At 44.6% G+C, this 15,697-nt stretch overlaps 1 protein-coding gene across 1 annotated transcript in view; it reads right to left on the reverse strand.

Moving 5' to 3' along the window:
- Nucleotides 1-11,528: 11,528 nt before the first annotated feature.
- Nucleotides 11,529-15,697, reverse strand: part of LOC124001221 (EMILIN-1-like) — a 98,816-nt gene continuing 94,647 nt past the window's right edge. The window contains exon 9 of the mRNA XM_046307850.1: nt 11,529-15,086. Within this exon, the coding sequence (XP_046163806.1) occupies nt 14,764-15,086 (323 nt within the window). The 3' untranslated portion in view covers nt 11,529-14,763. The remainder of the gene's footprint in view (nt 15,087-15,697) is intronic.

The raw sequence follows: 15,697 nt of genomic DNA on the forward strand, positions 1-15,697 counted from the left end.
CCCAGGTATCCTGGAAGGATATTGACCTCATTCTGTCAGTAGAGGATGCCTGGTTGTTCTTTAAAAGTGCTTTCCTCACCATTTTAAATAAGCATGCCCCGTTCGAAAAATGTAGAACCAGGAACAGATATAGGCCTTGGTTCACTCCAGACCTGACTACCAGCACAAAAACATCCTGTGGCACACTGCATTAGCATTGAATAGACCCCGCGATATACAACTTTTCAGAGAAGTTAGGAGCCAATATACACAGGCAGTTAGGAAAGCAAAGGCAAGCTTTTTCAAACAGAAATTTGCATCCTGTAGCACAAACTCCAAAAGGTTTTGGGACACTGTAAAGTCCATGGAGAATAAGAGCACCTTCTCCCAGCTGCCCACTGCACCGAGGCTAGGAAACACTGTCACCACCGATAAATCCACGATAGAGAATTTCAATAAGCATTTTTCTACGGCTGGCCATGCTTTCCACCTGGCTACCCCTACCCCAGTCACCAGCCCAGCACCCCCCACAGCAACTTGCCCAAGCCTCCCTCATTTCTCCTTCACCCAAATCCAGATAGCTGATGTTCTGAAAGAGCTGCAAAATCTGGAAAATCAGCCGGGCTAGAAAATCTGGTCCCTCTCTTTCTAAAATTATCTGCCGGAATTGTTGAAATCACTATTACTAGCCTATTCAACCTCTCCTTTGTATCGTCTGAGATCCCCAAAGATTGGAAAGCTGCCACGGTCATCCCCCTCTTCAAAGTGATAGACACTCTAGACCCAAACTGCTACAGACCTATATCTACCTTACCTTTCTAAGGTCTTTGAAAGCCATGTTAACAGATCACCGACCATTCCGAAATCCACGGTACCTTTTCCGCTATGCAATCGGGTTTCAGAGCTGGTCATGGGTGCACCTCAGCCACGCTCAAGGTCCTAAACGATATCATAACCACCATCAATGAGAGACAATACTGTGCAGCTGTATTAATCGACCTGGCCAAGGCTTCCGACATTCATACATTATATGATCCAAGAATAGAATCAATGGTCCAATAGTTGAAATTACCATTATTCCCAGATCCCGGACTGTAGCTTTAAACTTAAGCTGCTGTCCTGTTCAAAATGGAACTTGGTGTCATTCACTGATATTGTTAATGTAGGCCTAATGCAAGATTCACCTGAGCTCCGTAGACTGGTCTTCCCTGGCTGTCTGACACTGCTGGGAGCCCTGTCACCATTTGATCCTGCTAAGATGATGATGAGCATAGTGTTGTGTACTGACTGCACTATTCTTGCGGGATCATTGCTGCGTGGTCAGATTTTTTTATGTGGCTGGGAGTGGGCGGTCAGACAGAAGACTTTGGGATGACATTTTTTGGGGGGTTCGACAGATTATTTGGAAACGGTCCTCTTTCCGCTTTGTGTGCGTTAGTCAACCTATTGTATTAAAAAGCTACAGATCTGGGAATAATGGTAATTTGAATTATTGAACCATTGATTCTATTATTAGATTATATAATGAATTCATGTATACACCAAGGTAATTCGTTGTCATGCTTGCCTCATCTTAGCAGGATCAGATGGTAACAGGCGTCTGTACATATGTGCCAATGAGAGAGACATGTTGGTCCTCAATGGATAGTGGTAAAATACAGAAAATGTACAATTATGGAAAAGGCAGGGCAAGCATATTACAACTGCAGAAGATCCAGTTGTATGCTTGCGCTGGCTTTTCCATTGTAGCTACCCTACCAATTCATTATGTAGTGGAAACCTGACCCACCCATTTGATTTTTTAGATGTATCAACAAAGTTACAGGTTATTAGAAAGGTTCAGAATGTATGTGAAACATCACAGCACAGTTAAAAATATATATGTCGGATGGAAATCATAAGAGGGCGGTACATGGAGATAGTTGGGATGGACAGAGTAGCTGAGGGGTGGGTTTAAAAGCTAATGTTCTATAATATAAAAACATATATTTAATGTTACCGCATGTGTTTAAGTACTATCTTTTCAGATGTAATTTATATTAAAATAACTATATTCTTGCTATGTAATTACTGTACATGCCATGTACAGTGTCTTCAGAAAGTAATTCCATTGTATTCCACATTTTGTTGCATTATATTCTGAATTCAAAATGGATTAAATAAAAACATTTCTCACCCATCTACACACAATACACCCTTATGACAAAGTGAAAAAGTGTTTTTAGAAATGTTAGCAAATTTATTGGAAATGAAATACAAGAGTATCTCATTTACATAAGTATTCACACCCCTGAGTCAATACATGTTGGCGTCACCTCTGGCAGTGATTACAGCTTCAGCTGTATGAGTCTTTCTGGTTAAGTCTCTAAGAGGTTTGCACATCTGGTTGTAAAATATTTGCAGCTTAATATGTTTGTGTTCATTCTAGGGAAGCCAGCAGCAGGCAGTAGTCAGTGCCAGGGATACCACTAGACCCAATAAAATCAGGGAGGAAATGAATGCACAATGTAGACAAAATGAGCATAAATTTGAACAGCAGATCAGCCCAGGAGAGGTTGATGAAGTACATTCCCCAGGGGAAGTTAAAGAAATGGATCCCACAGGAGAGGCGGAGGAAGTAGACTTCAATATCCACGTCACACCATATCAGCCAAAGCCAAAACTAGTAGTAGAGCAGAAGCTGTCAAACTTCGGTTTCAGGAAAGGTGGTACAAAGAATTCCAGTGGCTCCACTATAGTCCCAGTATCAAAGGAGTCATGTGCTTTTCCTGCACAAAAGCTTTTAAAAGCAAGAAATCACCCACCTCTTGCAAAAAATGCAGATCCTGCATTTGTGCACTCTGGATTTTGAAACTGGAAAAAGGCACTGGATAAGTTTTCTTCACATGCATGCATCCATGCACACAAGGTTGCCATTACCACTCGCTGTCAGCAATCAAAGCCCGTGGATACCCAACGTTCTACAGTAAGAGCTATAAAGCAGAGTGAAGCAAAGTCTTGATGTTATGCAGGTGAGTGAGGACCCAAAAGCGACTTAACAGAAACAGAGTTTATTTAAGTCCAAACAGAAATAACATAATCCTCAATCCTTTACAGGAAATGTCCAAACGGGGATAACAGAAATCCTCTAGTTGTAGAGGGGAATTGCAGGACAAGCGGCAACCGACTGCAGGTCCCTTCGGGTAGGCGCGGGCCGTAGCTGACAGAGACACCTGCTCACACGCAGCATCTGAAGATAAGGCAAAACACGACAGGACGGAACAAGTACACAGCGAACAGCAAACAAGGATCCGACAAGGACAGAGGCAGAAACCGAGAGAGAAATAGAGACCTAATCAGAGGGCAAAATAGGGGACAGGTGTGAAAGAGTAAACGAGGTCGTTAGGAGAATGAAGAACAGCTGGGAGCAGGAACGGAACGATAGAGAGAGAGAGAGGGATAGAGAGAGGGAAAGAAACCTAATAAGACCAGCAGGGGGAAACGAATAGAAGAGAAAGCACAGGGACAAGACATGACAATATATGACAATACATGACAGTACCCCCCCACTCACCGAGCGCCTCCTGGCGCACTTGAGGAGGAACCCTGGCGGCAACGGAGGAAATCATCGATCAACGAACGGTCCAGCACGTCCCGAGATGGAACCCAACTCCTCACCTCAGGACCGTAACGGGAAACGATGAAGAGGGAATCTAGTGCAATTACTATTATAAAAATGAGACACGGGTAGAGAACTGTAAGAGTTTGAGTAATCAGGACCAAACAGGCCAGGAGAGTAACAACTAGGGACAGACTGAGACACAGCAAGGGCAGGAAAGATGCGGTGGCAGGGGACAGACTGAGACACAGCAAGGGCAGGAGAGATGCGGTGGCTGGGGACAGACTGAGACACAGCAAGGCCAGGAGCAGGACCAGGAGAGATGCGGTGTCTGGGGACAGACTTAGACACAGCAAGGCCAGGAGCAGAAGCAGGAAGAGAGTTACCGGACTTAGTCTGCGCGCAGTCCGAACAAGCAGCCACGAAACGGCGCGTGTCACGCTCCTGAGTAGGCCACCAAAAACGCTGGCGAATAGAAGCAAGCGTACCCCGAACGCCGGGGTGGCCAGCTAACTTGGCAGAGTGAGCCCACTGAAGAACGGCCAGACGAGTAGAAACGGGAACAAAAAGAAGGTTCCTAGGACAAGCGCGCGGTGACGGAGTGTGAGTGAGTGCTTGCTTTACCTGTCTCTCAATTCCCCAGACAGTCAACCCGACAACACGCCCCTCAGGGAGAATCCCCTCGGGGTCGGTAGAGGCTAATATAATAATAATAATATATGCCATTTAGCAGACGCTTTTATCCAAAGCGACTTACAGTCATGTGTGCATACATTCTACGTATGGGTGGTCCTGGGAATCGAACACACTACCCTGGCGTTACAAGCGCCATGCTCTACCAACTGAGCTACAGAAGAACTGAAGAGACAGGATAAAGCATCAGGCTTGGTGTTCTTAGTGCCCGGACGATAAGAAATAACGAACTCGAAACGAGCGAAAAACAACGCCCAACGAGCCTGACGGGCATTGAGTCGTTTGGCAGAACGGATGTACTCAAGGTTCTTATGGTCAGTCCAAACGACAAAAGGAACGGTCGCCCCCTCCAACCACTGTCGCCATTCGCCTAGGGCTAAGCGGATGGCGAGCAGTTCGCGGTTTCCCACATCATAGTTACGTTCCAACGGCGACAGGCGATGAGAAAAATACGCGCAAGGATGGACCTTATCGTCAGAATGGGAGCGCTGGGACAGAATGGCTCCCACGCCCACCTCTGACGCGTCAACCTCGACAATGAATTGTTTAGTGACGTCAGGAGTAACAAGGATAGGAGCGGATGTAAAACGCTTCTTGAGAAGATCAAAAGCTCCCTGGGCGGAAACGGACCACTTAAAGCACGTCTTGACAGAAGTAAGGGCTGTGAGAGGGGCTGCCACTTGACCGAAATTACGAATGAAACGCCGATAGAAATTCGCGAAACCGAGAAAGCGCTGCAGTTCGACACGTGACTTAGGGACGGGCCAATCGCTGACAGCATGGACTCTAGCGGAATCCATCTGAATGCCTTCAGCGGAAATAACAGAACCGAGAAAAGTGACGGAGGAGACATGAAAGGCGCACTTCTCAGCCTTCACATAAAGACAATTTTCTAAAAGGCGCTGGAGGACACGTCGAACGTGCTGAACATGAATCTGGAGTGACGGTGAAAAAAATCAGGATCTCGTCAAGGTAAACAAAAAGAAAGATGTTCAGCATGTCACTCAGTACATCATTCACTAATGCCTGAAAGACAGCTGGAGCATTAGCGAGACCGAACGGCAGAACCCGGTATTCAAAATGCCCTAACGGAGTGTTAAACGCCGTTTTCCACTCGTCCCCCTTCCTGATGCGCACGAGATGGTAAGCGTTACGAAGGTCCAACTTAGTAAAGAACCTGGCTCCCTGCAGAATCTCGAAAACTGAAGACATAAGGGGAAGCGGATAACGATTCTTAACCGTTATGTCATTCAGCCCTCGATAATCCACGCAGGGGCGCAGGGTCCCGTCCTCCTCCTTAACAAAAAAGAACCCCGCTTCGGCGGGAGAGGAGGAAGGGACCACGGTACCGGTGTCGAGAGCTACAGACAAATAATCTTCGAGAGCCTTACGTTCGGTAGCCGACAGAGAGTCTAGTCTACCCCGTGGGGGAGTAGTACCCGGAAGGAGATCAATACAACAATCATACGACCGGTGAGGAGGAAGGGAGGTGGCCCTGGACCGACGGAAGGCCGTGCGCAGATCATGATATTCCTCCGGCACCCCTGTCAAATCACCAGGCTCCTCCTGTGAAGAGGGAGCAGAAGAAACAGGAGGAATAGCAGACACTAAACACTTAACATGACAAGAGACGTTCCAGGAGAGGATAGAATTACTAGACCAATTAATAGAAGGATTATGACACACTAGCCAGGGATGGCCCAAAACAACAGGTGTAAAAGGTGAACAAAAAATCAAAAAAGAAATGGTTTCACTATGATTACCAGAGACAGTGAGGGTTAAAGGTAGCGTTTCACGCTGAATCCTGGGGAGAGGACTACCATCCAAGGCGAACATAACCGTGGGCTCCCCTAACTGCCTGAGAGGAATGTCATGTTCCCGAGCCCAGGCTTCGTCCATAAAACAGCCCTCCGCCCCAGAGTCTATTAATGCACTGCAGGAAGCTGCCGAACCGGTCCAGCATAGATGGACCGACAAGGTAGTACAGGAACTTGACGGAGAGGACAGAGTAGTAGCGCTTACCAGTAGCCCTCCGCTTACTGATGAGCTCTGGCCTTTTACTGGACATGAAATGACAAAATGACCAGCGGAACCGCAATAGAGACAGAGGCGGTTGGTGATTCTCCGTTCCCTCTCCTTAGTCGAGATGCGAATACCCCCCAGCTGCATGGGCTCAACACCTGAGCCAGTGGGGGAAGATGGTAGTGACGGGGAGAGGGGGGACACTGTTAACGCGAGCTCTCTTCCATGAGCTCGGTGACGAAGATCTACCCGTCGTTCTATGCGAATAGCAAGTTCAATCAAAGAATCCACGCTGGATGGAACCTCCCGGGGGAGAATCTCATCCTTAACCTCAGCGTGGAGTCCCTCCAGAAAACGAGCGAGCAACGCCGGCTCGTTCCAGTTACTGGAGGCAGCAAGAGTGCGAAACTCTATAGAGTAATCCGTTATGGATCGATTACCTTGACATAGGGAAGACAGGGACCAGGAAGCTTCTTTCCCAAAAACAGAACGATCAAAAACCCGTATCATCTCCTCCTTAAAGTTCTGATACTGGTTAGTACACTCAGCCCTTACCTCCCAGATTGCCGTGCCCCAATCCCGAGCCCGTCCAGTAAGGAGAGATATGACGTAGGCGATACGAGCAATACCCCTGGAGTACGTGTGGGGCTGGAGAGAGAACACTATATCACACTGGGTAAGGAACGAGCGACATTCAGTGGGCTCCCCAGAGTAACACGGTGGGTTATTAATTCTGGGCTCCGGAGACCCGGAAGCCCAGGAGGTAACCGGTGGATCGAGGCGGAGATTGTGAATCTCCTCCGAGAGGCCGGAGACTTGGGCGGCCAGGGTCTCAACAGCATGTCGAGCAGCAGACAATTCCTGTTCGTGTCTGCCTAGCATCGCTCCCTGGAACTCGACGGCAGAGTAGAGAGGATCCGTAGTCGCTGGGTCCATTCTTGGTCGGATCCTTCTGTTATGCAAGTGAGTGAGGACCCAAAAGCGACGTAACAGAAACAGAGTTTATTTAAGTCCAAACAGAAATAACATAATCCTCAATCCTTTACAGGAAATGTCCAAACGGGGATAACAGAAATCCTCTAGTTGTAGAGGGGAATTGCAGGACAAGCGGCAACCGACTGCAGGTCCCTTCGGGTAGGCGCGGGCCGTAGCTGACAGAGACACCTGCTCACACGCAGCATCTGAAGATAAGGCAAAACACGACAGGACGGAACAAGTACACAGCGAACAGCAAACAAGGATCCGACAAGGACAGAGGCAGAAACCGAGAGAGAAATAGAGACCTAATCAGAGGGCAAAATAGGGGACAGGTGTGAAAGAGTAAACGAGGTCGTTAGGAGAATGAAGAACAGCTGGGAGCAGGAACGGAACGATAGAGAGAGAGAGGGATAGAGAGAGGGAAAGAAACCTAATAAGACCAGCAGGGGGAAACGAATAGAAGAGAAAGCACAGGGACAAGACATGACAATATATGACAATACATGACACTTGATTTAGGAAAGTAGTGGTTTCTGTCCGTCTTCTAGTATTTCAGGAATCATCTCTCAGGGGCCATGAAGCTACCGAATATAATCTGTACCAGCCACTGAAAGTTAGAGCTGAAGAATTTCCTGTACTCACTACATGGCTGAAAGGCAGTCATGATTATATAAACTCACAAATCCAAAATTAAATCCGGAGTTTAATGGCCAACAGCATTGTGAGAGACATCACAAAGATAATCCACAATCTGCCACTGCTCCAGTATTCCATAATTATTGATGGTACACAATAGGGAACAGAACAAGAGTAATTCTGTATCCATTATGTGGATCAAAATCTGGTTTCTCTTGAGGACTTTGTAGGTTTTTATTAAGTCTCCCTATCAACTGGAGAGAACCTGTCAGAAGTTGCTACAAATGTGCTACTCCACTTGAACTTACCTCTTTCAGGTCTGAGTGCACAAACATAAGATGGTGCGGCAAACAAGTCTGGGGAAATCAAAGGAACACAGGCTAGGGTGAGAGCAGTGCAGCCACTGGCTCTGTATGTGCATTGTGGCCCTCTAGTCACTCAGGCTGCCTGCACATCGTCCTCTGTGACATGTGATGCACTGATGTGGCTCCACAAGCTCGGCTGCCTGTACAACCAGTCAGGAAAATACAAAACAACATTCAAGGAAATAGTGGGAGGTCATCCACAAGCCTAAAGCCCCTGTGTCCAACAAGGTAGACTGTTAGGACTCCAACACTGAGGTCTGTGTTGGGTCTATACGAGTCTGTGCTGCTCAGCCTGGAGGAAATTGGCACATCTGATTAATCCGACACAGCAACAACAGCAAGAGGGTTGCTGGATAGGTTTGAGAAGGGGATGACATTCCTATGGCTCCTTGCAGCCTTTGAGGTAATGGAAGAGTTGGAATGCCTCAATCGCACCTTACAAAAACAAACAGGAAAGTTGATGGGATGCTTGCTGCAGTGGACTGTGTTAAGACTACAATGAAGGCAAAGAGATCAGAGGTGTAATTTCAACAGATCTACAGCAGAGTGACAGAGTTGATTGCCAATATAAAAATCCAGTTTATTCAGATATAATCCACCAAAGAGCTTCACTGACAATGCTGCTTCATACTCACCGACATCCCCAGAGGATTTCTACAGGGCTAAGTTATTCAATGTGGTCGACATAGTTGATGTGCAGCTATCGGAGAGGTTCAAACAGGGTGGCCTGGAAACTCTGGCTAAGCTGGAGGAAGTTCTTCTCTCTGGGGAGATGGATGCTGCAGTGGTGGACCAGTATCCAGAGTTGAACAGGAGATCACTTGAGGTGCAGCTGGCCATGTTCAAGATGCAATACCAGTACAAAACAAGTACAGAAGCTGCATCTGTTCTCAGGAATCAGCTGCCTGAAGTCTGCAGTGTATTTGACCAGGCAGAAGCCCTCATACTAATGGTTGACCCTGCATCCTCTTCTGAAGCCAAGAGGAGTTTCAGTAGTCTAAGGCTGAAGACCTGGCTCAGAAGTGCATTGGTGCAAAGCAGTTTGAACCATGTGGCAGTCTGTCACATTCATTGGGACAGACTGGATGAACTAGACGTGGAGAAAGTCTGCCAGCTGTTTGTCTTTGCAAATGACCACTGGAAACATGTGTTTGGTGCTTTTGATTAGATTGAAAAGATAGAAGTAAGAACAGACAGGGTGAATACCTAACCCTGAGTTTTATTCTTCAGTGGGACAATACACACATTTCAATGCCAAAGACACCAGAATGGCTTTCCAAGAGATGTTGAGTGTTCCTAAGGGGTCCAGTCCTAAAACAAGGTTTGAATAATCCTGCCAAGTAATGGTTCCCAACCAAATTTACTGAGCTTGAGCAATTCTGACAAAAACGAAATAGAGTTGCACAGAAAGATTTACAGCTATAATTGCAGCCAAAGGTTCTGCCAACACTTTTTAAATGTTTTTATTTAACCAGGCAAGTCAGTGGCCTACACTGGCCATTGCAAATGATCAGGAAACACCTGATGGGGGTGGAGACAAGCACAAAGACAGGTGAAACAGATCAGGGTGTGACAAGGGAGTCATCCGTTGATGATTGACTGACAAAATACGCACAAATGGTCCGTCTTTTGACGGACAAACCCATCTGAAAATAGTTGACTTGAGTTGTGCTTTTGAAGAAACAGAAACAGACAATGATGTATGTGTTCACCTGTCTGAATGTGGCCATAGCCTAAGGATATTTTCTTCTTTGTTATCACTAGTATTACACTTATATTACCTGTGTATAGTCCAGCTATATGATTAAGGGAATGTTTGGAATGAATATAAGCCCAAATATCTGACTTGATTACATGATTATATCTTGAAAATATAGTATGACTTATTGAGACAAATGCAGCCTCTCAGTCAACAACATTCTCCTTCATATAGTATCTATTGACTGTGTATTGGATATAGATAACATGTCCTGAGAAAATTACCCAGTACACTATGGAAATAAACCACTGGAGTCATAGCCTTATCTCAAGCATGCACAGTATATTTGACTGACTGTTGTGTGTATATGATTTCCTTGAGCTGCTGTACACCCTCTCTTCCCCTAGTCTACTGATGTGCTTCCATGACTTCAACAGATTTGTTGATGATACACCCAGTAACATTGTTAATAAGTGTGCGTGTGTGTAAAGATGAAAGATAAACAGGATATCTGTCAGCATCCCATCCAGCCACACACAGATTCCAGCCCCCCCCCCCCCCCCCCCTACCCCCCACCCCTTCAAAACAGGGTCACACAACATTTGCCCTGTGCCCCTTAAAATGTCCTTTTGGAACCTACAGTATGAGTAAAGGTGATCCGTGACGAAAATAATTGCTTTCGGATCTTGTGTTGCTTTCAGGCCTTTATGTTCACTTTGCCTTACTACTGAGCTAAACAGTGTTACTTCGACCGCCTGCATCTGGGTCTTACCTTGATTCCTGATATAAACCAGCAGCTCAGGCCCTTCCAGGTTCTCTCAATCCAACCGGAGGAGACAATCCGGCATCGGAACGACAGGTTTTGGATGTCAAAACCTGAGCTCATTACACAGCTAAAGGACAGCGGAAATCTAATGAAGAAGAAGAAAGAAAAAGGGGGGAAAACATGGATAAAGTTGTATTCCCTGGAGTCGGTGAGAGGAAATGCAGTAAGTGTTCCTCCTTCCATCTCTTTGTCTAGACATCCAGAACTTGATGAAGTCCCATCCCAGCTCGACGCAGGAGAAACGAAAGGGTACTTTGTTCATCATAAATTAGACATCTGTGTCTGTTGATGGACAGCTGTGAGATGTTATTCTTTCCATTAATTTATAGGGAGATCTCCCATGACTCTCTCTTTTTGGGCTTGCAGACTGGAAAATGGCAAGGCTCTACACTTTCTTTCTCAGCCTTTACAGCACGGGCCAAGAGAGACGCAAAATGTCATGTTTATTAATGTGCAGGAATGTATCAAACATTTTGACTTAAGTTCCAAATGGCCTAATAAGTCAAATGGAAAATTCTTCCAGATAGTGAAATACTTGATTCCGTACGATATACTGTATTTAATAAATCACAGCAATCACACAAGAGCAAAGAACCAAGAGGTCTGCTCAAACTAGACAGATGACATCACAAAACATGACATTGTCACCTTTCTCACTCCTTTCCCACTAGATTAGAGTCATAACCCTCTGAGCAGCGAGTAAATCCGAAACTCCTATGGAGAGGGCAGGGCTGTGTAAAATGTAATATCTTTATTTGAACCACATGTGTCGCAAAATCACAAATTCAAGGTAACAGGTTGGACTATAGGGAGGAGTTGTAAAAAGAAGATCTTAAATACCTAGCATTGCTTTCTTTGGCATGTGGTATAACCAGTTATTCATGACTTACTTCATAGACTGAGTAAACCGATTCCTTTAGCAATAACAGGCACGGAGGTCAGATAGGAGCAAGCACTTTGTGACATCGGTAAAAAGGGCTTTATAAATACATTTGATTGATTGTTTGAAGTGGATAAATACTCAAAGGCACAGGGGAGCAATATTGCAACTTCTCAACTAAATACAGTGTCTTCCAATAGTGATATTTAAAAATAAAAAAAACTCCATGTATTTTATTGTAATGGTGTACATCTCTGCGAAACATGTTGGTATCCATTTGATCCAGTTTTGGGTTCAAATAATATTTCAAATACTATTTCACGTACATTTCAAAGTAAGTATTCAGATATGTTTTATTTGAAAAGACAAGTAGTTGAATATTGGAAGGTATTTGGAAATACACTTGGAAAGTATTGACATGTATTTGAAAATTCTCAAATACACTGGCTGTGTCTGAATACCCATACTAGTGTACTACATACTTAAACTGCATACTATTTAGCACGTACCGTTTAGTAAAAAGTATGCCACGGCCGCAACGCTGGCTGAGAAGGTGGGGCGGGGCCAAATGAGGGTGGATTTTTTTCAATAGACGTATCGCATTTCAAGCCTGATAATAGCTTATTTCCAATTTTATTAATTTCTCTAAACTCTGAATAAAATAGGAATGGAGTTATAGGCCTACTCAGGCTATCACATTCGACCTATATCGTAGCCCATATCGCCCATCTATCCTATTTAAAAAAGACTGAAGACTGGTTCCAGTTCAACATATTTAGTAGTGAAACCAAAGTGCTGTAACATATATAAATTAAATCAAATAGCCTAGTGCACACACCAAAACTCTTCAGATGTTCAAATCAAAAGACTATTGCACAGAAAAATGTGGACAGTCGGGTGCATCACAAATTCTAAACCGCTGGACAGCAACATATTAAACTAAAACACTGATCATTGGGAATGAGATTAAGAAGGACTGCAAAGGCTTGACCCATAAATTAAATAATACAATCAGTAAACTAGTCTACAAAACTAAAACAATCCATATGTTGAAATCAAAAGGCCAGATTAACATGACATCAATAACGCAGCCACATCCCGAGTCCCCGGTTCCCACATATTCAAAAATAAGAAGCCCTTAAGAAATAAGAAACCCTTTTCGAATACGAAAACAGAAATCTACAAAAAACATATAATTTAAACACCACCGCAGAAACTTCGCTATTCTGCATCTGCCCAATTAAGAAGTCTAGTTTTGTTATTTGGCTACTTGAAGGGAACGAGAGCCTATCATTCGCAACCCACCTCTTCCAATGCATTGTGGAAAAGTGTGCATCGAATTCTACTAGATGAAGAGACAAAATTAGTATAACATCCTGGCATTTAAACAATACTTGATTTTCGAAATGTCGCATAATATTAAAGCATTTCTTTTCACATACTCAAACGGCCTACAATTTAGGACTCAGGAATGGATATTCGGACACAGTCAGAGACTCAAATATACTCCGATGCATTTAACCCAGGTATTTGAAAATAGTATTTGAAAGTACTTTCAAATAGTAGGCTATTTTTTGGGAAATACCTTCAAATACTTGCAATATAAGTAGTTGATTCAGGCCACATTATTAGAAAATACTCAAATACACAGATTTTCTATTTTATTAGAATCCAGGTCTGATTTGATCATCTGTAAGCTGAATTTCCAAGTAAAGAACACATAAACATAAGCTCCAATAGCCTACCAACCTAATGCACTGGTTAATAAAGTCCTGATGCTGTTCTGATATCGTTGCCTGCTACATTGCATCTGGTATGGGTAAGGTTGAAGTGAAATGTGTTGTCATTTGTTGAAAAAAACTTGCCCAAAATTCCAAGGTATTCCAAAACATCCTGGTTAGAAGATTCCTGGAATCAGGAGAGAACAAGAAGGTCATCTGGTATCCTCCAACCAGGATTCCTGGAAAACCTGGGAATTTGGGGAAATGTTGCAGATTTTTGCAACCCTACTGATGTAATAAAGGGGCTATAGCCCATTTGGTCCTACTGTACTGTGGTGTAAGGCAGCGTTTCCCTCTGGTTGAGGTAAATTCCTACTTGGTTGTGGCTTGAGGCTGGGCTTTGAGTTAGGAACATTCTTTCATTCATCTGGAAGTATCACAGACATTTCGGAAGGCTTTAGGTAAGTGACGGACGGTGCAGAAAACACTTTGGAACCTGCCAGTATAAGGTACTGAAGCTTTAAAATAATATCCACACAGGCAAACTTTGGATTCACTGGGCCAAAGGCATTACAGGGTATAAAGACCAGAACACACATACAAGGAGATAGAAAAGGGCACGGTAATATCAAAACAATCACAAAATGTGTGAATTCATCTCATAGAAAACAGTAGAACAATAGAAAACAGCTAGAGAAAATCAAGAAATTGATTTCTCATTCGTGGTTTTTAAGGTTAACTTCTTAAGGTTAACCTCAGACCTTGACTGTGGGTCTGGCTCCATGGCAGGGAAACACTTTGCAGCAAAGGGGTACGTGGGATGTCAAGGAGACCTTATGGCCGGTATTGGTGCATGAAGGACTACTGTACTCCGAGCCCCATGCCTGGAGTGAGTATTAAGGAGACGGAGACATCAATAACCGTATACAAATCCTGCAGTAGTACAAATTCTTTGTGAAAACACTTCTCCAAATGCTGGGCAAGCTAAACATCACTCAGTCTGCTGCTGCGCAGTCTACAGTATATCCTATGTTTTTTCAAGCAGTTCATCAGGTCTCACAACACCAGAGGGCCAGGAATGACACACGGAGGAAAAAACACAACACTTTTCTGTCATTGTCGTCATCTCCTAGTTCTCTTTCATTCCCATGTTTCACGAGTCGATATAAAGTCAGTCTAACCTCATTCTCTGGACTGATCATTTTGCTTTCAAAAGCAGTTGTGAAATAAAACTGTGAGACTAAATGGCTCCGGAGCGTCCAAACCCCAACCCCTCTCTTCTTTCTCACTTTCCTCTTCCCTCCCTCCCTTCCTCTCCCTCTCTCGTGTTCCAGCTTGAGAGCCTAGGGGATGCTGTCCCGTTGGCTCACATCTGTTCGTACAGCAGCATTCCATTGAAAATGGTGAGAGGCTCTACGGAGTGGGCCAGCTTGCCCATGACGAGGTCAATGCAGACCGTGTCTCCAACCTGGAGGGGAAGGATGATGTTGAACACGGCCAGGGAGCCGGGGTTGATCTTGGCCTCAGCCACTGGCTTGTTCTCCAGGCCCTCTGGCTGGTATCCCCCGGAGTCTACCCGGGCCATTCCGTAGTTGGACTTGGACAGCACCGCCTCAATCTTCTCGTTCTTGTGGCCCGTCAGGATGGCGCTGAAGAAGTAGCGTCCATCAATGGGCGCTGTGAAGATGCCTGGGGAACACAGAAACAGAGAGGAAAAGGTTAGCTTAGCATACTCCACTGATGTTGAAGGCAATAACAGTTGCCTGTTCAGGCTTATAACTTGGTTTGAAAGTTAACTCATTCTACATGAACTAAAACAATGATGTAACTAACTAGCTAATTACTGTACATTGTGAGTAGAAGGTTCATGTTTACGGTCAGTGCCGTTTCAGATTAGGGAGGACGATTTTTCTTATTTCTATTACAGCATATTTGATGACTGTCATTCATATTTCATTCACCCAGCTCAATGTAACTTTGATAGGTTTAGGCTACTACGTGATACTCGAATTTGCCCTATATCCATCATGAGGTTACTACAACCTAACCTACAAATGAATGTTTATAAAGTAGGTGCACAGGTCGAGAGACAAATTGAAATAATCAAGGTGAAAGACAGTGACACATTTAATACCACCTTGCACACACGTGCCGGCATCCAGCTGATCTGGGGTGTAATCATTAGTCCAAACAGTTGCAAAACGGGAACATTTTGCAACTAATACGAGAGTTGCTGCTGGACAAATTCAGGTATATCCCTCCCCATTCCATTCCGTTTGCTTCCATTTAAGACTTTTTGC

Source organism: Oncorhynchus gorbuscha, linkage group LG17 (assembly GCF_021184085.1).
Source record: "Oncorhynchus gorbuscha isolate QuinsamMale2020 ecotype Even-year linkage group LG17, OgorEven_v1.0, whole genome shotgun sequence".
In the NCBI taxonomy this organism is placed as follows: Eukaryota; Metazoa; Chordata; class Actinopteri; order Salmoniformes; family Salmonidae; genus Oncorhynchus; species Oncorhynchus gorbuscha.